Source organism: Pogoniulus pusillus, chromosome 22, assembly GCF_015220805.1.
Source record: "Pogoniulus pusillus isolate bPogPus1 chromosome 22, bPogPus1.pri, whole genome shotgun sequence".
Taxonomy (NCBI): Eukaryota; Metazoa; Chordata; class Aves; order Piciformes; family Lybiidae; genus Pogoniulus; species Pogoniulus pusillus.
Window position 1 is genome coordinate 15,354,666 of NC_087285.1, and position 21,516 is coordinate 15,376,181.

The 21,516-nt window shown below is 58.9% G+C and overlaps 2 protein-coding genes across 4 annotated transcripts in view; both read right to left on the minus strand.

Annotated features, from left to right (window-relative positions):
* The window catches only part of NSD1 (nuclear receptor binding SET domain protein 1), a 67,081-nt gene extending 61,319 nt beyond the window's left edge, over positions 1-5,762 (minus strand). The window contains exons 1-2 of one of the 3 annotated variants that reach the window (XM_064161878.1): positions 5,305-5,762; positions 3,815-4,530 (exon numbers count right to left, since the gene is read on the minus strand). In XM_064161878.1, coding sequence (XP_064017948.1) covers positions 3,815-4,530; positions 5,305-5,593 — 1,005 coding nt within the window. In that variant the 5' untranslated portion in view covers positions 5,594-5,762. Of the gene's footprint in view, positions 1-3,814; positions 4,531-4,742; positions 4,826-5,304 lie in introns of those variants that run through there. The other 2 variants (XM_064161880.1, XM_064161879.1) reach the window with 2 other exon arrangements.
* Positions 5,763-13,019: 7,257 nt separating this feature from the next.
* On the minus strand, positions 13,020-17,759 carry FGFR4 (fibroblast growth factor receptor 4). Its single transcript, XM_064161882.1, has 15 exons — positions 17,677-17,759; positions 17,377-17,543; positions 17,163-17,286; positions 16,703-16,893; positions 16,393-16,583; positions 16,161-16,323; positions 15,798-15,943; positions 15,417-15,538; positions 15,205-15,315; positions 14,892-15,082; positions 14,388-14,510; positions 14,235-14,305; positions 13,830-13,967; positions 13,645-13,750; positions 13,020-13,572 (listed from the first exon to the last, which is right to left on the minus strand). The coding sequence occupies exons 1-15, from the start codon at positions 17,684-17,686 to the stop codon at positions 13,426-13,428; spliced, it is 2,001 nt and encodes a 666-aa protein (XP_064017952.1). The 5' UTR covers positions 17,687-17,759; the 3' UTR covers positions 13,020-13,425.
* Positions 17,760-21,516: the final 3,757 nt, after the last annotated feature.

A 21,516-nucleotide genomic window follows, 5' to 3' on the forward strand; every position in this document is an offset into this window, starting at 1 on the left:
TAGAACTTGTTCTCACCAGGTGCATGCAGAGACTGTTCCCACAGGAAGCAGATGGCCAAATGGAATTCATCTCCCTACCAGGAAGATGTCAAGTGATCAAGGAAATTACTTTCCCTACTCAAACAAACCACTGCCATGCCTACTGTATCTCAGGGATATAACATTACCAGTAGTTAGTTACACCTCTAATCAACAGTCTGTAGTATGAGATCCTTTCAGCAATGTTTACAGGAGTAGCAAGTGTCACTCATATGGTGTCAGTTCCTTTATTTTAATTTTAGCAGAGAAAGAAATGGCACTAAACATGTCAGTTAAACCAAGAATCAGAGTAACTCACACAGGGACACAAACATTTTCTAAGGAATGTACTCTCCCACAGTTGCAGGTTGCAATAGAAGTCTGAAGTTTATCATGGATTAATTCTAGACTTAAAGATGTGAGTCTACTTGGCTTTCCATGTTAAAAAAAAAATCAGTGTGGTTGTGAGAAAGCAAAAACCTTCCAGGAGCCCTACATACATGCCCTGCTCATTCCCTATATCCAGCCACTGGAAGCAGACATCCAAAGCAATGAAAGGTCTGGCTCTCGATTTCCCTGTACCTCATTTCCTCACCGCCATTACCCAAACAACACACTCCTACAGCATGGTACTGGACAAGAAGGAAGTAGTATGAGAAGAATGCAAAGCCACATTGAGCAAGCGCCTCGTGTGAGCTTCACACATGCTGCAGCCTGAAGCCATCAGGGTCCCAAAGAGAAAAAAAAAATAGCTTGTGAAGGTGTACTACTGGACTACAGACTGCACAACACAGTGCGAGTGCTACAGATGTGCTTGCATCTGAGAAGTCTCCATCTGTAAGCGCTCAACTCCACAAACCAAAGGACTCACATATTTTGTAGGCAAAAGTAAAAGCCAAGTAATATGGCATCTACAGTTATGCAGAAAAGCAAAACTTTAGCACAGTAGTTGTTAGAAATGAGCCCACCTGCTTCAATTCCTCAGCAACCAAGTTCAAGCAAAGACCATACATGACTCCTTGTGCCTGCGCCAGCAGTTGAGCCTGTGCCCAGCTCTCCCTCTGCCGCCACGAAATGCTGTCCTCTACAACTTTCAAAGGCCAGGAAAGCACCGAAGACAAGCTCACATCAAGATGGTAAATTAAAAAAATACCACTCATTTCAATTTCAGTGGTGAGAAGCCAACACGTGTACAAGAAAGTAAGCTCTCAACTGCTAGCAGATGTTGTACTGTCACTTCTGAAGCAGAAATCAGACCAGAGACTCACTGCCGTAATTTTTTTTGCTCCAACACAAATGTGGCAGTAGCTGGCGGGAGCATGGAGAGCTTCAGTCAACCTTGAAACCAAGATTAACTTAACACTTAAAACAACTTCACTTCAGAATATGCGCATCCCTCTTTACAATTGAATGCTACCCGAACAAGCCCTCCTCTGTCTGGGGTGGAAGGGATGCCAGGGCTATCAACAAATCCCCATGCAAAACAATACCTGCTGCCATCCTTCCCATCCAGAGGCATTACTTAAATGCTAGACTTTGCATCCCACTAAAGACTAAGCCAAATGCTAGTCCTTCTGCCGGAGGCACTCCTGACATTTTGGAAATGGCTTTTCAAAGGAGTTTGCAATGATCTGATGAAGAATTCAAAACTTGCCGGGGCAGACAGATAAATGCACACTTTCCTCCATTTGGTGAAAGAGGAAGTTTGACCAGCAATGAGCATACTCCAGAAAAAACAGCTGAGAGAAAGTCTCACTGTAAGGTAAAGGAGCCTCATCATCAAGCTGAGTAAAAGTGATTATCTGAAAGAGTAGCCCAGCTATGACAAGCTACCCTAAAAAAACAGCAGTGCAGAACTCCTGAGGGCTTGTGGTTGTTTTGATGTAGTTGTTTAAATTTTAGCAGAGTCTCAAAAAGTTTATTCCAGTTACCCAAATACAAATGAGACTGGAATTAAATGCCAGTGGGAATACATGATTTAAGGAGCAAGTTTGGTTATTTCTATCTACTATATCATGTTCAACAATTAAAAGTATTTGAACTGTCTCAATACAATTTGTCACAGAGAAAATGCCTATCTTTCCCATCCCACAAGCAGTAGAGTTAAAATGAAGGACTAGGAAACAAGCCACATTTACTTACTAAAAAATGCAAAACTCAAGAAAGGGATTCCAACCTGCGTAAAAATGTGGGGTTTTTTCCCCTGAAACTAGCTATGTTTTTAAGTCACCAGAACAATTCAGCAAGGCTAACATCGGACTACAGTAGACAGGAAAACAGTTTTACTGAAAAGTCAACCCCTTGTTGCATATTCAAATAAGGGGCTCAAACACTAAGGCAACTTTGTCAGTGTAGAAGCTGCAGTTCTGTGGAGCACGTTGTAAAGCCACTGATAACAGAGGCAAGTGTTGTGAAAGTACCTCTCCCAGCTTGTTTACAACGTGAGACCCTCCCACAACCGCATCACTGAGCACATGTCTGCTGACTACCCTGCTTTGCTACAAAGCTAAGTACATGCACAAACCTCAGATCAACAACAGTCTTTTGCCCCAAAGGCTTAAGACAGGCTCCACAAGGTGGAATCTTCCCAAGGAAGACTCAAGAGGATCCTGATCCAGAGCCAGAACTGAGTCTAACTGTGCTACAAACGAATTAAGCTGCTGTCAGCATCTTCCTGTGACAATCTGTGACAAGTACCCCCACTTCCCAGAGCACCCAGCAAGAACACTGCACATTCCCAAATGAAAACAGCTGAAAGGAAGTATTTCTCCCCAAGTCCTACGTGCACCAGTAGCATCTGTCCAGCATTAGTAGCTCTATTGGAATTGGAGAGCAAGATGGTTCCAGTGTCAATGCTGCCACAAGTTAATTTTCGCTCTACATCAGGAAATATTCAGCCCCCAGAGTAACTTTCAGTAAGGAACCCTAAGTTCACAAAAAAACATATTTAAGAAACAGGGGAAAAAATGACTGAAGAACAACAGAAACTATACCTTGACATCTACAAATAAAAAGTCACACTGAAACCCTTTCAAAAATTGAACTGCCATTCAGAGGCACACTACAGAAAAACGTAGAGTTCATCCAACTCCTCTCAGAACTCCAGAAGTTACTCAGTTTTGCTTCATAATAAGCAAATGTTAGAAAACAAACCGAAGGAATTTGCACATATACAACAAAAATTGGAAAGAATAAAGTCATTCTGAGGTTTCCTGCCCGTAAGGTCTGTCAAGCCATGACACGGCCCCTCCCTGACCATCGCCAAAGTCTCACAGCTTGGCTACCTCAAGCCAGGCCAGACAAAGAGCCGCCTGACAGCGTTAAAGCTGGGGCAGGCAGAAGAGGGGAGATCTCTTCTTGCCCTTGCTATCTGCGATGCGTCCTAGATTAAAAAAACACCCTGCAACGAAAGAAAAACTCCACCAAACTCCGCAGCGATCCACTGTTGTCGGGCGGAACGATGGTGCCTCTTGTTCCTGGAGAGAGAAACGCGGAAGGGAGCGTAGCTGGTCGTGCTGGTGCACAGGTGTGCGGTAGAGCCCGATGACAGCTCGGCGACCTCCGGCACAGCAGTCAGAGCAGCTCCGAACCGCGGGCCCGAGGCGGCCACAGCCTTCCCCCACGCCTCGGCAGGGTCCCCTCGGCAAGATGGCTGCCCGCCCTCGAGGGTGCCGGCTGCGAGGGCGCCCAGCACGGCCCCGCCGCACCGCGCCTCGCCGGCCTCCGCCGCAAAATGGCAGCGGCCGCGGTCCCCCGCCCGGCGCACACCCCCCCCTCCCCCCGCGTCGATGCTTACAAGCTGTAGGGCCGTCGCCGCGGCGGAAGGCTCCGGCTTTTCCCCGGGGCCGCCGTCCGGTACCGTCGTCACCAGCTCGTCCGGCTGCAAGTGGGGCGGCAGCTGGTTGCCGGCGTCCTGCTGCGGAGCTGGGAGGCCGCGACTCCGCGAGCCGGGCTCGGCCGCCGTCGCCTCCTCCTCCCCGTCCACCGTCTCCTCTTCTTCTTCCTCCTCCTCCTCCTCCTCCTCGTAGTCGTCGTCGTCGTCCTCCTCCTCCTCCTCCTCCGGCGTCTCGGTGCCCTCCTCCTCCTCCGCCGCCACCTCCTCTCTGCTGTCCCGTAGGAGCAGAGGAATGGCCACGGCCCCGCGGGGCGCGTCAACCGCTGGGCCGGGTTCGTCGGCGTCTGTCGCTGGGTCCTGCTGTGCAGAAAGGCGTGGGGGTGGCGAGCTGGGGTCGGGCAGGGCCTCAGCGCCGTCGGTGGCACCACCGAGATACTCGGCGTTGATCATGGAGGCCAAGTCCTGCAGCCGGCGCAACGGGATGTAGCAGGACGAGGGATCCTGACTGTAGACAGACTTAGCCGTGGCCAGCTGCATGGCGGGAGGCTCGGAGCCACGGCCCTCGCCAAACGGCCCGGCTTTGGCCTCGGCAACCGCCAGCGAGGTACCGAAGGGGACGAGGCAACTGCGGCGGCTCACTTCGCAGGCCTGCTCCATGCCGGGCCGCGAGCATCCACCTGCGGGCACAGCACAATGGGGTCAGCCCGGCTGCCGCCGCAAAATGGCAGCCGCGTCCGGGGGCCCGCTTGCAGCTCCGCCGGTCCCGCGCGGGCCGCCGCCTCCGCCGTCGTCGTGTTAGGCCCAAGTTGCGGCCCGCCTGCCCGGCTTCGGCTCGGCACGGCTCTCCTTAACCAAGTGCCGCCTTGCCACACCGCAAGGCGCCGCTCACCTGCGGCCGCCGCGGCCTGCTCACGGCCTGCCCCCGGTAAGGGCCAAAACCGAGACGCGCCGACCCGGCCCGGCCAGGCCCCGCCAGCGCTGCTCCTCCACCGCCTCCCTCCTCCCTCCCCCGCATGCGCGCGCCCGCCGCCGCCATCCCGCCGGCGCGCGCCCCCCGCGCCTGCGCGCGCGCCCGCCGCACCCGCTCTTGGGGTTCGGCAGCGGCCAATCAGCGCGCGCCCGCGCGGGCCTTTCCCCCCCCTCCCCGGGGGGTGCCCCCCCTTACTCACCCCCCCCGTGCGCGCCACCCGCCCCAGGGGGTGGGGAAGGGGGCGCTCAGTGCTGCCCCCCCACGGTGTGCCCCGCCATTGCCCTGCTCCCCGCCTGCGGTCCGGCTCAACTGGCCTTGGCCGGCCAGGCCAGGCCCCGTGCACATGGCGGAACGGCCTGCCCGGCTCTGCACCCTCGGACCTGCCGTCCCCTCCATCTTAAGCAGCGGCGAAGGGACACCAGGCGGCCGCGCTGGGACAGGACGGTGCGAGTCGGGAAGCCGCAGCCCGGCCGTGCCTCACCTGAGGGCCCTGGCGCCCCAGTTGGCCGCCGCCCGACACTCCCCCACTCCGCGTCGTCGGCCGCGGGGCCTGCGTGCGGCGGCGGAGCGGGCGCCAACAAAATGGAGTCGGCCGGGCCCTGCGCCCCGGTGGGGCAGCTGGCGGGCGGTGGCTCTTGCCCAGGGGCTCGGGCTGCCTGCCCCGCCTCGGTCCTAGTCCCTGTTGCAGCTTCGGTCCCAGTGGGCAGCCAGTAGGGCGGGGGTCGCGGGCTGCCGCCCGCCCCCGGCATACTCGAGTCACCCTCTGCCATTGTCCTCCGCGGTCCGGGCCCGGCGCCCCGGCCGCGCTCCCCTCGTCGCCCGCCCGTGCACCGGCGAGCCGAGCCGTCACTGTTTGGTGGGGCCCGCCGTGCCGTGCCTTGCCTTGCCTCGCCTCGCCCGCCGATGAAGCGGCGCCCGGGTGCCTGCGGCCTGGCTGTCCTCGCCGCTCCCGGACAGCGAACGCCGCGCTCCCGCCCGCCCTCCCGCCACCGAGCGGCGCGCAGCCGGCCCCGCGCCCTCCCGCTCCGCCGGGTCGGGCCACCACGGGCGCCCCGCCGCGTTCCTCCCTCCTCTGCCCGCGGGCAGCGGCGGCGGCGGCTCCGTCGCTACCTCCAGATGGGGGCCGGGGTCTCCGCCGCAAAGCGTGCGGGTCCGGGCGCCGCGCCACGCCACTGCCGCACCAGCACGGCTGGGCAGTCACGGGGCGGGGGCGGCCGGTCGGGGGACAGCGGCCGGGGCAGAGCAAGAGCTGTGGCACTGGGGCGGTGCTGCCCGGGTTGCGCGGGGGGCAGGGCTCGGTCTCTCCCCGGGGTGCCAGGCGGAGAGTTGGGTGTCGCCGCGGGGCTCGTCTGGCCTCGGCGCGGCGCTTACCCGGCGGACCCGCATCTCTCACCCGACTCTGCCCTTTGTTTCTCCCCGACTCCGGCCTGGCCGTGCTGCCCCCCACCGCGCCGGGTAGGGCTCATGGAGCAACCTCTCTGCACACTCGGGCAGCACCGGCTGACCATCCCTCGCCACCCTGGTGGGGTGCAGCCAGCAAAAGCACCATCCTGGAGCAGCTGTGTGCTAGCGTCTTAATAAGGCAGCAAGGGTCGACCTATGGGCAGCCCTGTGCACTGCTCGCTCCTGGCTTCTCCAGCTGCCCCCTTGGCCCAGTGCAGTCTGCAGCTGGCAGTGGGGCAACTATTCCTCCCCAGCGTCTGTCCCAGATGGGTCACACTGAGCTCCCCAACCAGTTGTCCTTGCACCAGTGTGCTGCCATCACCAAGAGAATTGCCGCACTCAGTCTCATGCTGCTCGAGAACACCCCCGAAGGGTGGGGTGACTTGGCCAAATGCACCATGGTTGGAGGTTTTGCTAATGACACGTTTATACCTACAAGGTCCTAGCTTTGGGCTTAGCTGGAGGCACTCACCCTGCCGTGGGCTGTCTTGCTCAGTGCCCATGTGGTGCAGTCATGTGGGAGTGGAAAGTGCTCTGCTCCCATTGCTGCATGAGCTCTGCACCAAGGCCTCGTGTCTATGTGGTCTTCCTCACCTACACAGAGATGCAGAGGCACCTGGTGTATGTGGGGTCATCTGCATTTACCACAAAAGGGAAAATCCCTTCAGCACAGTCTCCCCAGATCAGCACCGGCAGCAGCAGCCACACCCTGGCACACCTGGGCGGAGGCCTGGCAGCCAACTTTTCTCCTTTCTCATTGGAGCAACCTGCCATGCACGTTTCCACTATGTTCCCAAAATAAAGCTAATGGTTTATTTATAACCCACACAGCAGTGGGCAGGGCCCTGCTCGGGATAACCTCATGTTGCCCACAGCCTGGCACCCAAAACCCAGGGAGTGAGGGCTGGCCTGGGGAGAGGTTTAAGCCCTGACTGGGCCCTGACTTGTCACCGTCTGCCCTTGTTCTGCTTATCTGACCTCTTACTCTGGGAAATCCAGAGCTGTCAGCAGGTCACATCCCAGCCTGGGCACTGGCCCCATGTCCAGCTCTTATCCTTGCTGAATTCCAATTGCACATGGCACCACACAGCCCAAGACATGTGAGTGGGCAGGTGTTCTACCACTTGGGCAGTAATGGCTTGGGCACTCCACATCTGTCACCATTCCACTGCCCCCCTGATACACCCCTGCCAGGGGTGCCCTGTGGTGATCCTAGCAGTACTTCCTACAGCCGTGTGGTTACTGGTACAGGGTGGGGGTTGTGGATTGGCCTCAGATGCACTCCCTGTCTGCTGTGTCACCTGTCCCCATGCCGCAGCCAGCGCGTATAGGGAAGAGCCTGTCCCCATCTCCTCTCTTCCGGCAAAGGAGCAAGCAAATGGCATCCTGTCTGCTGCTGCTGCAGCACTCCTGCCCGGATGCGCGGCCAAGTGGGCAGTATGGGCCGGCCCTCTCAGCGCCACGCAGGGCTTTGTCTACTGATTGTGGCCGAGCAGCACCGGCAGACAGCAGTGCTCCGCCTGCCTGGGTCCTAGCCCGCCGTGACCAGGCTCACCCCCTAACCCAGCCCAGCTTCTCAGAGTATGCTGGGCGCTGCGGAGCCTCTAAGAGGCCAGCGGCTTCGGAGCCGAACGGCACTGCGGGCTCCCTCTGGAGGCCCCGGTCCCCTTTCATAGCCCGGTACCGTTGCCCCGTGAAAGCGGCTCCTTTCCCCAACTCCCCATCGCCTGATGCACGGCCCCGGCTGCCGCCATAGCTGCTCCGCATAGCTCCATGCAAAGCACCCAGTGCCCAGCCCCGACTCCCGCCATGGCTGCTCTCCGCTGCCGGAGCGATGCAGAAGGAAGCGCGGTCCTGCGGCGGAGGCTCCCGGCCCCTCTCACCGGGGGAGATGGGAATGTCCCGAGGAGCCCCAGGCCCCAGCTTGGAACGATCTGTGGCCTACGCGGGTCCCGCAGGAGCCGTGGTCAGGGTGAGCTTGCTGTTAGTGGCCCCCGGCTGCGGCTGTCCAACCTCCGGCAGACATATAGGCACTGCGGGGGCGCGGGAGGATGGCAAGAGAGGCCTGGGGGGGGGGGGGGGGGCGGTGGTCAGCGCGACTCCGGGGAACCCCACTAGGGCCCTGAAGAAAGTGGGGAGGGCGGGCGAGAGCCGCGGCGGAGAGGCTGGCGTGTGTCCCGAAGCGCGGAAGAAAGAGTTAAATAGCTGCGGCTAGCAGGAGAGGGAGCGTGGTCCGGCTGGGGGAGAGGAAGGAAACAGAGGAGGAGAGGAGGGCATCCTGCCCGTAGGGTTTGCCGGGGGGGGCCTTTTTACCGGGAAGAACCTTGCGGAACTTGAAACCACCGGAGATGCAGTAGCGGAAAGCCGGGGCAGGCGGCGAGGCTCAGCACGGTGCGCGCCCGCAGCGTTGTGGCGGCAGGCAGAGCTGTCCGCCTCCGCCTGCAGGAGCACCCCTGGGTTTCCCCTGGCTGAGCTGATGTATCTAGGACAAGGGTCTGCTCCTCATGCTGGGGTGACCGCGGATTCCCATGACCCCACCCTGCTCTGCTGCTTTCTTCTTCGTACATCAAACCTTAGTGTGTTAGCCCCAAAGACAGGCAGGGCAGGACACACAAGGGCAACGGGTGAGAGGCAGGACCCACACTACTAGCAGCTGGGGCCATCACTGATCAGCTTGCCTTGCCTGCTTAGGAGGGCTGTTGCCGGCCTGCGGTCAGCTGGAGACCTGTCATGCCGCTATCCCTGTGCAGCACAGACATAGTCCCCAAGGGCCTGGGGCTCAGAGTACCTGACTGGGTGCTACAGCTGTTCTTGGGAACCTCCTTGCTCCCCCATCCCTCGGGCAGATGTTCAGCCCCCATCCCCAGCTGAAGTGGTGTACTGGACCCTGCCCTCGGCAGCCAGGCAGAACCCTCACTAGGTTTTGCTCTATACGCTCAAGGTAAAGCCGGGTTCACAAGGCTCCTGTGCTCTCCATCACCGGGAGCAGGTACAAGTGGGATACATGCTGGCACATGGTGCTACTCTGCAACCTGAATCTCCTGCTCTGACCCTTTTCCAGCACCATCTCTCAGGGTGAATGGAGCAAACCCCACAACGCAGACCATTTTTCCCAGACCAGTTTGTCACCCCTCCAATACAGTCCCGGGGCTGGCCTGGCGTGAAGTTCACTGTCCCCAGCTGGCAAAGTGTAGGTGAGCGACGCCCCGGGATTCATTTCTGCACATGCTGCGCAGAGCTGCTCCTTTTGGCCAGGAGATGGGGCTCGCAGCTCGGCTTCACCTGCCTGCTGCCGGCCACGGACGGGCGAGGGCGGAAAGCTGCGGGCTGCAGACCCTGCAGCGGCCATCCCGAGGGCTGCGCTCGCTGGGGGAGGGGTCCGACAACCAGCCCTGATTTTGGGTGCTCAGCTCGGTGCAGGGCGAGAGTGTGTCTGATGGGGGTGCATGAAAGAGGATGTAAATGGCTGTGCATGGGATGTAAGGGTGTGTGTTCGTACATGTGCGTGGGGGGATTGCGTGGAAGGGCTGTGCGTGAGAGGTGTATGCATGTGCATGGGCATTGTGCGAAGGGTGTAGTGTGTACGTGGCCGGGGGAGAGGATGCATCCATAGGGTGAGAGTGTGTTTCTGTGGCTGGGGAGGGTTCTGTCTGAGATGTATGTGCAGAGGAGTGTCTGCATGTGTGCAGGGTGTTGCAAGTGTTCATATATGGGCGTGTGTAGACATGGGAGTGGGAATGGGTGCATGCCTACATCTGTGTGTGCCTGTACCTGTGTCTATGCGCACATCTGTGTGTGATGTCCAGAGATGAAGGAACTGACAGTTTGCATCCCTCCACAGCCTGTGCCCAGGAAGCAGCATAGGGTGCCTCCTCTAGTGAGTGCCCATGGGCCCCCTTTCCTTGCCTGCCAGCCTATGGAGACCCTTCCTCCCCCTTCATTCCCTGGGAACCAGTGGGGTACATGGGGCACAAGCATGGGACAAGGGCAAGGCATACAGGTGTGTGCCAGGCAGCAGGAGGCAGAGAGGCAGTGCCAGGTGGGGAAGGTAGGAGCCTGGTGCCTTTCAGCCCCTCCCTGCCCAGGGGGCAAAAGCTTTCTGCATCTCACAAAAGCCAGATTCTCCTTGGAGATAAAAATCTATTGCCTTTGTTTTGAGGAGAAAAGACAACAGCAGCTCCTGTTCCCACAACAGTTCTTAAGCAAAGGCAGCATCTCCAGGCTAGAGGCTGGGAGCTACATCCTAGAGCTGAAATGAAGAACCAACCATTGCTCTGGCCTGTGAAGTGCTGTATCTCCCCCAGGACTCAGCATTCCCCAGGACCTGAGTCATATCCATCAAGACTCAGCATCCCCCTAAGGACTGTCGCATCTTCTCCAGGAGTCAGCATCCTCTCCCAAACCTCAGACCAGAGCCATCTCCCCTAGGGCTCAGCATCTCCTTCAAGACCACAGCACCCTCTAGAACTACAGAATCCCTCCAGGACCACAACATCCTGTCCAGGATCAGCAGTGCAGAGGGGTAGCTGGGAAGCCCCTCAACCCCCAAGACATGTCCCAGCAACATGCACGGGGAGCCCTGGCCAGAGGGGCTACAGGCAGCCCTCTTGATGGGCAGGTCCTGGTCAGGCAGCAGGTACTTGGACTTAGGACAGAGGCAAGCAGGGTGCCCAGGGACAGGGCCAAACTGAGGAGAAATGCCAGGGCCCAAGGAGCAATGCCAGGTCTCAGGGACTGGGGAGCAGGCAGCAGGGGTTGGGGGTGTGGTGTGTGGGAACGCTGCCTCAGGAAACCAGCAGGATTTACTGGGCTACATGCTAAATCCCCCTCACAAAAGGGGCCTGTTTGTGGGGACAGGATGCCGGTGGCTCAGCCACACTTGTTTGGCCAGCAGAGCCTGGTGGATTAAGGACAATTGGTTCAGCCCTGACAGAAAATACCAGGAATGTTAAACAATAAAAACTGCCTCCAGTTGTCGTGGGGCTGCAGAATACCCCAGGCTGCCTCCTTGCCCAGCCATGGCCCCAGCTGCCCCGTACTCGGCAGAATTGTCTCTGGCACAGCTCACTGGCACCCACTGCTGCAGCTCTCAGTGTTGCACTGGTACCTAGGGATGAGGGTCATTCCCCCGGTGCTGGAGCAGGGCCCCAGAAGCATCCCAGGGCTGAGCTGGGCTGCGGGGATGAGGCACTGCCCACACCCGTGTGCTGCCTCCATACATGAGCATGTACTAAGTGATGCTCTCACAGGAGGTAGCAGGTCCCCACTCACCATGTCCCTTTGTGCATGCCCACCTGGCATTAATGAACCCACCTCTCCCTCACTCATTGGAATTGGCTGTGGCCCCATTTTCCAGAGAAAGGGCACTGCCCAGCAAGCAAGAGCCATGCAAACCATGCTGGACGTAGGGCACTATCTACTCCCTGTGCTGCCCCCTCCAGCATGGAGACTCCAGCTTGGAGCTAGGTGGGGGCAAACTGGACACAGTCCCCAGGGGTTCAGCTCCTTTCCCATCCACCCATTCATGTTCATCCCCTGTCCCAGCTGGGAGCCAGGCTGCACCCTCGGCCAGCCTGGGCAATTTGCCCTCCAGCGTGTGAATGTCCCTTTCAGGGCTGTGCGAAATGCATTGGTTCTGGCACATTAGAAGACAGCTGGGATCCTTCCCGGGCAGGCAGGCTGCCGGGACAGGCAGGTTTCACACCTGCCTGTGGGCTGTCTGCCTCTGCCTGCTGTGCTGGAGTAGGGGGCTCATCATAGCAGAGATAAGCAGGGCTGGGGCTGGAGGCTGAAAGCACACTGGTGAGGCTGGACTCTCCCCAGCAGCCTTACGAGGGGATGTGATGAGAAGGGGACCCCTGGATGGCTCTCCAGTCTGCTGGGCTCCGCAGCACGTAGCAAACACTGCACCCATGGCCAAGATAACCTCATGCAATGGCAGCCACAAGCTGCATCCTTCAGGCCTGGACTCTGCACAGCAGTGGGCAGGGCTGAGGGACTCTGCTGCCCCAGGCCCAGGTCCTGCCCCAGAGCACCTTCCAACTCCTCTCCCCTTGGGTGACAACCATCTTTCAGGCTGGGGGACTGCAAGTGCAGCTGGGAGCTGAAGGAGGAAATAAGATCCTGGGGCTAACGGCCACCCGGCCATAGATGAAACCCTAGACCCAGAGAGCAGGCTGGCAGGAGGGGTTGAGACAGCTGCAGCCCTCCCTGCCCACGCTCCTGGCAGAGCTGGGCACCATGGCCAAGCAGGGCTGGGGGAGGACAAGCCAGGCACCGGAGAGCAGGCTCTGGAACTGAAGCTCCCCAGTTTGTACCCTGAGAGTTGTGGGAGCTCTGGAGAGGCAGCACAGAGCCAGTAACTCACTTTCATCTAGAGTCTCAGGGCTGATACAGGCAGGGGATGCAGGGGGTCCCCAGTGTATGGGGCTGGGCCCCAGAGTGCTTTCCCAGCCTGTGAGCCTGCGGCAGTTGAGGGATCAGTTTCAGGGCGATGCTGGTAGCAGAGTTCATGGTGGCTTAGTGCAGCAGCAGCTAATGGAGAACAGATGCAAGGGTGCTTTGTGCTGGAGCAGGCCTGGAGGCGCGGGAGTGGGGACATCGCTTCCTGCACCTGTGGCAGTGCCTCTGTGTTCCCCAGGAGCACTTGCAGAGCCCCTGTGCTGGCTGGGGCAAGGAGGCAGCCCCCGACCTGCCTTCCCAGCTCAGCTCAGCCCTTCATCCCCCAGCAGCAGCCCAGAAACTGTGCTAGGGTCTATTCCAAAAAAATAATTTATCAGGTCGATATTTCATGTACATAAATATTCATCTCTGTGGCTATGTACAGATGCAGCAGAAGCCCACAGGCAGCAGGGCTCCCACTCAGAGAGACTTCCTCTGAAGCACTGGCCAAAGCCTGGGTCCCTGAGCAATTACATGGACATCCCAGGCAGTGCGTGCCTTAGATGGGCTCTGGCTGCCACTATCCTGCAATGCCAGGCAGGTCTCAGCCAGGACTGAAGGTTCAGAGACCAACCAGAACCTGCCTTGCTCCTGTGGCTCAGCTTAGGGCCCTGCGCACCCACCACTCATATTGGGCAAAGCAGGGAACCCGTAGGCACCCACACTAACTCTCCTTAAGGGCAGAGGTGGCCTTGGCATCACTGTTCCCTGCCTGCCCTTAAGTCCTCACTCCAGGGTAGGAGAAGAGGCAGGGAGTCAGTGGCAGTGGGTCATGGGTGAAGACGGAGTCGTTGGAGGAGCAGGTGCTGGCGGTATCCTCACAGGAAGGTGAGTACTGCTCAAAGGGCATGGAGAGGTCCAGGTACTGCAGGGAAAGGTAGTGATGTCAGCATCAGTGCTGCCCACCCCTCCGCCTGCTGGGCTCCTCACCACTCACCTCCTCTGAAACCGCCGCCAGGATCTTGTCCAGTCCCTCCACGAGCTGCTTGAACGTGGGACGCTGCGAAGGTACAGCATGCCAGCACTCCCTCATCAGCATGTACCTGGGGGCAATGGGGCATTGAGGAAGTGTTAGCAGGATCTCACTGTGCCCCCTGCCCACTCTGCCTGGCCAGTACTCACAGCTCATGGGTGCAGTTAGATGGTCGGTCCATGCGGTGGCCCTCCTTGAGCAGTTTGAAGAGTTCCTCAACAGGGATGCCAGGGTAGGGGGAACCCCCCAGTGTGAAGATCTCCCACATCAGGATCCCAAAGGACCACCTGGGATCGCACAAGGCAAAGGGGGATCAACCACATCCTGGGACCCTCCCCAGGCAAGCAGGACTGTAAGTCACCCCAGTGCACCCTGTGGTGCCTTTGGAGCTGGGATAGTAGAGGGCGGCATCACCCCTGTGAAGGAGGTTCCTCACTGCTACTGTCCCATGGACTATCCCTGTTCTACTCAGGGATACATTCTAGTGCCTGCATAACCCCATGGCACTGCCTTGTCCCACACCCAACAGCACACTCAGCAGTCCAGGAACTTACACATCACTCTGATGGGTGTAGACTCGGTCAAACAGGGCCTCAGGTGCCATCCACTTCACTGGCAGGCGACCCTATGGGAGCAAACCCTCTGCTCAGCCCTGACGAAGTTCCCTGTACCCCATGCCCATTCCTCTCCCATGCCTGCTCACTCACATTGCTGGTTTTCTTGTAGTAGTCGATGTCATGGACGTCCCTGGCCAAGCCAAAATCAGCAATTTTCATCACACTCTCTGCTGTGACCAGCACATTGCGGGCAGCCAGGTCACGGTGGATGCACTGCAGAGAAGGGCAGTATCACCCACAGGAGGTGCAAGTTAGCAGTTCCAACTTCATGTGTCACCCTTCCATACCCAGAACTGCTGCTCCCCACCCACACACCCTGGCAGTAGCAGGACCACCCACATGCTGTGCTGGCTGCAGCAATAGCCACAACAGTGGGGAGACACCCAGGAGTTGGGGCAGGCTTTTAATTTTTGGAGAGATGCTGCCCTGAGCTCTACCGGATGTGGCTGGAATGTTCTGGACAGCCAAGGAGAAGGGGATAGGCTCTCCCCCTTTACAGAGAGGACACAGATCCTCTATCACCACCGTGTCCATTCCAGGCACTGCAAAGCACAGGAAGCACTGCAAAGCCTGTGTGGGCTGTTCCAGCCCTACCCGTTTTGACTCCAGGTACTCCATGCCACGGGCCACCTGGTAGACACAGGAGACCAAGTCCTTGAAAGAGAGCTGCTCCTCAGGCATTGCTGTGACGTCAAAAGTGTAGTCAGGTGTTGGGGGACGACGGGCGCGGAGGTATTCACGCAAATTGCCTTTAGCAGCAAACTCCACAATCACGTACAGCGGCCCTGGGAAGGGTGTCAACTCTGGTCAGCCCCTGCCTCAGCCCAGCATCCCAGCTGCTGCTGTCCCAAACAGCCCTGTGCCGTGCCCATCTCCTGCCCAAGTCCAACCTGCACGGCTCCCTCACCGTCCTGCGTGCAGACTCCCAGGAGGTTGATAATGTTTTTGTGCTTGTCCATGAGCTTCATCATCTCCATCTCAGATATGAGGTCAGCCAGATCCTTGTCAGTAGCATTGTCTGGGAAAGGAGGGCCATGTCATCCTGCTAACTGGGGTGACACTACAAGCTGGCATCGATGCCACCTCTGTGCCTGGGGACACTGGCAGAGGAGCAGTTACCTTTTAACATTTTGACAGCCACAGTGATAGCTCTGTCTGGCTGGTCTCGGTCGATGCCATAAGCCTCTGCCCGCACCACCTGGCCAAAGCAACCTTCTCCCAAGGGCTTGCCCAGTACCAGCCTGGCAGGGACAGGTAGAACTGTGAGAGACTGCAGGGATGGCCCTGCTTCCTGCCACTGCATGGCCAAACCCCAAGGGGCAGAGGCAGCTTGGCTACGCCACTCTATTGAAGATGAGTCCCGGCACCCCAGGGTATGGCAGTACTGTGGTGCCCAGTGGTGGCTGGAGACCTTCCCACCCAGTGCTCATATGCTGCTGTTCCTGGAGTGGCTGGGGAGAGTAGCCCCTAGTCCCAGACCTGCCCTGCATGGCACCGTACTTGTCTCGAGGGAACTCCCACTTGGCATCGAGGGGCAGGTCCAGCTCCATGACCCCAGCCAGCATTGGAGCGCAGCTGGAGGAGAGACGGGTGACACGCATCAGGGATGTGCTGGACTTTCCGGAGGAGCTGGAGTCCAGGGAGAACTGCAGAGAAAGCCCAGGGGACCTTAGCCATGCTGCCCCATGCTCCAGGGCCAGAGACCCAATGGTCCTGTAGAGGCCCTCACGCAGAGCAATAGGGCAGGCAGATGCCAAAGGCAGTGGGGCTGGTGGCAGTGTAGGTTCTGATAGGCCCAGGTGGCACTCACGGAGTCAGTTGATGGCTAAGGTCCCCTCACACACTCAAGGGCTTCAGCTTAGCACCCACCTGTCGGATGAGTGGGAATTTGGAGAGCTTGTGGACTGCCATGGGCTCCAGGGGCTGTTTGCTTGACTGAGTCTGCATCCGGCACAGCACCACAATGATGATGGCCATGGCCACAGCCAGTGAGCCCGAGGTGTAGATGATGATGTCAGTGTACTTGGTCTCGGGGGCTTCAGCTTCCCGCACCAGCTCCTCTTCTAGAAGGAGTCAATGAATTGGCCTAAGCCATGGCTCCTGCATGCTGGGGGTCTCAGCTCCCAGATCAGTTCCCTCACTCCTACCTGGAAGGACAGTGAGCCAGGCAGACTGGTAGGAGATGCCAATGGAGTTCCCAGCCAGACAGGTGTACTCGCCAGCATCCTCCATGGAGACATTGCGTAAGTACAGCACCTCCACCTCAGAGCTGTTGATGTCTGCAGTCTGCCAGGGAGATGCATGGATGGTGAGCATCTCTTCTCCTCCTCAAGAGGCTCTGTGCACTTTCCTGTCACCACTTTGGGGTGGGCACCTGGGAACCAGGTGCTTCAAGCCCTTGTTACCTTGAGCACTTGAACGTAAGGGACCCCATCAGGACCATAGCTGCTGCCATTCACTTCGATGTGTTTCAGCCACTGGATATGGGGCTGAGCATCACTGTAGACCTTGCAGAAGAACTCCACGTCACTACCCACAAGGGCTGTGGTGTTGGCAGGCAGCCCAGCCTGCAAGATGGGCCTGTGTGGAGACCTCTCTGCGCAGAGGACAGCAGAATGGTGTCACAAATACAGAGGCCCAGAGCAAGGGCTCCTTTGTCCCTCCCTCTCCACTCAGCTATGGAGAGCCCTTCCTTGGCCTTACAGTAGAACAGTGCAACTAAAGCCTGGTCTCCATTCCCATGCCCCTCAAGTGTGAGGGCTGTGTAGGCTGTGTCAGTGGAAAGGACTCCACCCTCTTTCCATGAACTGACCCTACAAAGGGAAGTTAGGAGCTAGGACCAGTGCTGCACTGAGTAGCCCTTACCCAGCACATCCAGGAGGTAGCTGTAGTGGATGCTGCCAAACCTGTTCTCCACCAGGCAGGTGTAGTTTCCACGGTCAGAGGGCACCACACTTTCCATCACCAGGCTCCAGTGCTGGTGCCGGAGCTGCAGAAGAGTTGGATAAGGTGGTGAGATATGATGGGGCGCGACCAGACCCTGTGAAGGAAGGTTGCAGTGGGGAGACCTGATCCTTACCCGGATGCCCCCAATGCGGTGCTCCCCCCGGAATTCACGCCCATTCTTGAACCAGCGGATGCTGGGGCTGGGGCTGCCTGAGGCTGGGCAGCGAAATTTCACTGTGTTTCCCGCGGGTACTGCATACAATTTCTTGTCCATCCGGTGCGGATGAGTCCAGTAAGGAGCTGAAGAGATGCGGGACAAACAGTAGGAGTTGTCCAAAGAGCAGCATGAAAGCTGACGGAGCTCCTCCCAACCATTAGAGGAGCACTCCTGGACCTGCCTCAGCTGTCCTCTCCTGCCTAGAGCAGCACTGACCTCTGTGCATGTAGATGGGATCTTCATTTCGGTCTCCACGGGGACCATCTCCATCACTGTCTTCATCATCATCACCTGATGCCAGTGAGTCTGCAAAGGAAATCAAGTTGAGAGTGACATAGCTGCCCGCAGGGCTCAGCGGCCAGTGGCTGCCTTGCTGCTCCAGGGGGCAGCTAGGTGCTGTCAGGGCTCCTACCCACGATGGAGATGGTGAAGTTGCGCAGGATCTCCCCAGTCCCTTGTGCCCGGCAGATGTAGAGCCCTGAGTCCTCATAGGCAACCTCTGAGATCTCCAGTAGGCTCTGCCGCAGACGGATGCGATTTCCCAGGACAAGTGGCCGGGACTCCTTGTACCAGACCACGTTGGCACCGCTCTGGTTGGCATCACAGTAGAGCTTCAGCGTGTTGCCTGGATCCAGCAGGAGATGTTCCTCTTCTGACTCCAGCAATGGTCTCTCAAATAGCTCTGGAGGGATGCCATGAGTGTCCAGCCTGGTGGTCATTTCTCCCCAGTGGCAGGACCCACTCCAGTGTGAGGGCACATGGTGTAACACAGCCTACCTAGTACCTGCCCTGCCACCCCAGAGGTGGGTAAGGGCTGAACTCTGCCCTGGAGCACAGGGACATGGCTTCCAAGCCACATGTCCCAGTCCAAGGCCACACGTGCCACTGTTCTTCTGCTAAGGGGCACTCCCAGTGGCACAGAGTGTTCAAACCCATTGTGCCTCACCAAAAGAGGGCACCAAACCCTCATGGTCACCCCCTGACAGATCTCTGTGTGATCCAAGCACAGCCAAGACCTTCCCAGTCTGGTTGGCTCCTGCAACGCCCAAGATGGGCAGTGGTGCCTTTCCAGCTGATGGCTGGCAAATGAAGGGCAGAAACAACACAACTGCCAGCATAGCAAAGCCCACCACAGACTGATTGTCCATGTCCTCAGCCCTCTGTGGCTATCATACAGGGGATACGGAATAGCTGAGCCTCTGCTCCCTTGAGACACGTCCTTCTCCTGTACCCACCACCAAGACACACTTGCTACGGAACCGCACACAAGCGCCCACAACTGCCCACAGCTCGTGGTACTCACATCATCCTGCTCTGACACACGCCCATTGAATGAGCTGAGCTGATCCCCCATCGTGCAGGGACAGCCCATCTGGAGCCACCCTGCTCCTTCCAGCCTCTACACCTCCTTGCCCAGTAGTGGAGACGCTGGCCCCTCGTGCCGTGCGTCCCAGCTCCCATCAGCCCATCCCCACGGTCAGGGCTGTGGGGCTGCATGCCCAGGGTGAGCAAGCAGCCCTCCCACTTCCAGGGACTCGCTGCGAAGAGGGGAAAGCATGCAGAAAGCAGGACCCCCACACCACCTCCCCCAAGCCCTGTTTCGCCCACCCTGCAGCCGTACCTGGCTCCAACGCCCTGCCCTGGGCAGCAACCGCCAGCAGCAGCCCCATCAGGACCTGCAAGAGGGACCGCATCTTCCAGGTCGGCTCCCACCCTGCGAGACAGGCAGGGCCAGAGTGAGCGGAGCTGGGCGAGCAGCTTCCTTTCACGCTTGCCCCGGTCAGGCAGAGGAGTGGTTGATTCCAGCGAGCCGTGGGGCAGCGGCGCGGTGTACCCCGGGGCACCCTGGGGGTGGGTGTGAATAGAGCACGGCGGGCTCTGGGTTGGGTGAGCTTCCTTCTAGCCCACTCTCTCGGGACACGGCAAGGGTCAGGGGACTTCGGCTGGGTGCAGGGAACGCGATCGATCCGGCCGGCCGCAGCCTCGCCAGGAATCCGGGAGCAGTTAGCGGGGCACAGCGGGGGTGGGGAGAAGGGGGTCCCGGAGAGAGGGGTGTCGGGATGAGGGGGATGGGGGAAAGTGTCCCTGGAGGATGATCCCGGGGAATTATCCCGAGGGCGAGGGTCGGGGACGGTGGCGTTACCGGCAGTGACGGGTTCCCTCGGCGGAGCCGCCCGCGCAGAGCGGGGAGGGACTGGGCAAAGTCCGGGTGCTGGCGGGCTCAGCGCCGCCGTGGCCCCATGGCTGTGGCTGGCTCCAGGTTCAGGCTAGTCTCGTCTCGTCTTGGCACGGCCCCGGGGCGTCCTCCGGCTCCGGGCTCGATCCAGCCCCGCTCTGCCGCGGCAACGGCGGGCGCGGGCACTTTGTAGGAGCGCGCTCGGGTTACAGCAGCGCTGCCCGCCCCGCCCGGAGCTACGGGGGGGTGAGGCGGGGGGACCGGCCCCGAACCATGTCTGCTGCAACTGGCGGCGCTCCGACGACTCCTGTGCAAACCCACTCGCCGCCGATCTAGGGCGGGGGGCAGCGAAGCGAGCTGCACCGGCACCCCTCGGGCAACCCCGGGCGGGGGAAAAACGAGACGCGCTTCGGAGCACCTGGGCCTGATCCCCTCCACCGCCTCCCAGGCAAACCTCACATGGTGGGCTCCCACACTGGGAGCAGCACATCGCGGCTGGGGGCACATAAGGCGGCAAAGTTGCCTGTGCCCTTTTTCTGCCTCCGTGGAACCCTGGAAACAGGCAGCACTCTATCCGCGGAGATGTCGAGAGCTCCATGGCAGCGACATCCATCCCGGCGAGTGGCCCTGGCCCGGGCTGGGTGCTGCGCGTTGCTGGGTGCCCGGCAGACCGCTCACTAATTGTGCTGCAATTAGTGGCAGCGTTATCGCTACCGGTGCCATAAAGCGGCTGTGACCCTCATTAGGAGCCCATAACAGAGCGTCGTAAAACACCATGAGGCTGCAAGCCAGGGCTGGAGTGGCCCTAATCCGACCCATAAACACTTTTGCCTTTGCTTTCCCTATGCTGCTGCCTGCACCGAGATGGGAAGAGTCCAGTATGCCCAGGCCCAGATACCCATATGCCTCCTTGCCTTCCCAAGCAGGACCCCTGGGCTTCAGATCCTTTGAGGTACCACAGTCCCTAGGCACACCTTTCCCTGAGCATCCTGCTGCCACCATGACAAGATAGAGGGTGACCCTACCACATGGTCAGGATCTGGCCTCGGCGCCGCCATCTTTCTGCTTTCCAGGAGCCTTGCCCATGCTCAGCATGATTCTTGGGATGGTGTTAGCAATGGAACTGTCATTCCCTCATCCTGCAGGGTAACACTGCCAGGGCACAGCCTTGCCCATGCTGCTCCAGCATGGAAAAACAGCAACTTTCAACACAACAGGCTTTCACTGCAAGGGGTAATTGTGCTACAATTTCCCATAGCAACGTCCACCCCATGCTGCTTCTCACTTAGGGTGCTGGTCCCCACCCTTGGGTGCTGGTTCACCCCTGGGGGGCAGGGCGCATGGAGCAGTCCCTGGGCCAGCAGATCCCAGCAGCTGTTCATTCCTGCCTGTGCGTGAAGCGGACAAGAACATCAATTTCACGGAGCAGCAGCCACCCCTACAGAGCTCGCAGCATGCCGGAAGCACAGAAAAATGTTGGGTTCAGCTTGATTCGAACCAAAACCAAATTAAAACCAGAGAGAAGAACTTGTTCCTAGCACTGGCAATGCTGGGGGAGAGCTGGAACTCAGGAGAGTACATGGGAGCCATTGCCAGGGATAGGCACGGAGAACCAGGTCCAAACAGTGTTTGGTACAGGGCTGGCCAGGGGTAGGGCACAGAGACCAGTGCTGGCATCTTGCCCTGTGAAACACCAACTATCTTTGCCAGGCCAGGCTGCTGCAGGGTGCAGGCTGGGGCACAGTGTTGCTGCAGTGCGGGTGGCTGGAAGCCAGTCCCCTCCCTGCTGTGGGGCAGTGCTGGGCCGAGGGTCAGGCTGCCTGGCTTGATTTATAACAGCAACTGATGGCAAACAAAAAGCCCTTCATGGCAGTACAGCC

Coding starts and splice junctions, on each gene's coding strand:
- FGFR4 (XM_064161882.1), bottom strand. Junction 16,324..16,392: donor ACCCCCAGCATGCAGGAGCC/ATGGCTTAGGCC, acceptor AGCCCCCGAGAC/CAAGTACACTGACATCATCA. Junction 15,944..16,160: donor CACTCATCCGACAGGTGGGT/GCTAAGCTGAAG, acceptor CTTTCTCTGCAG/TTCTCCCTGGACTCCAGCTC.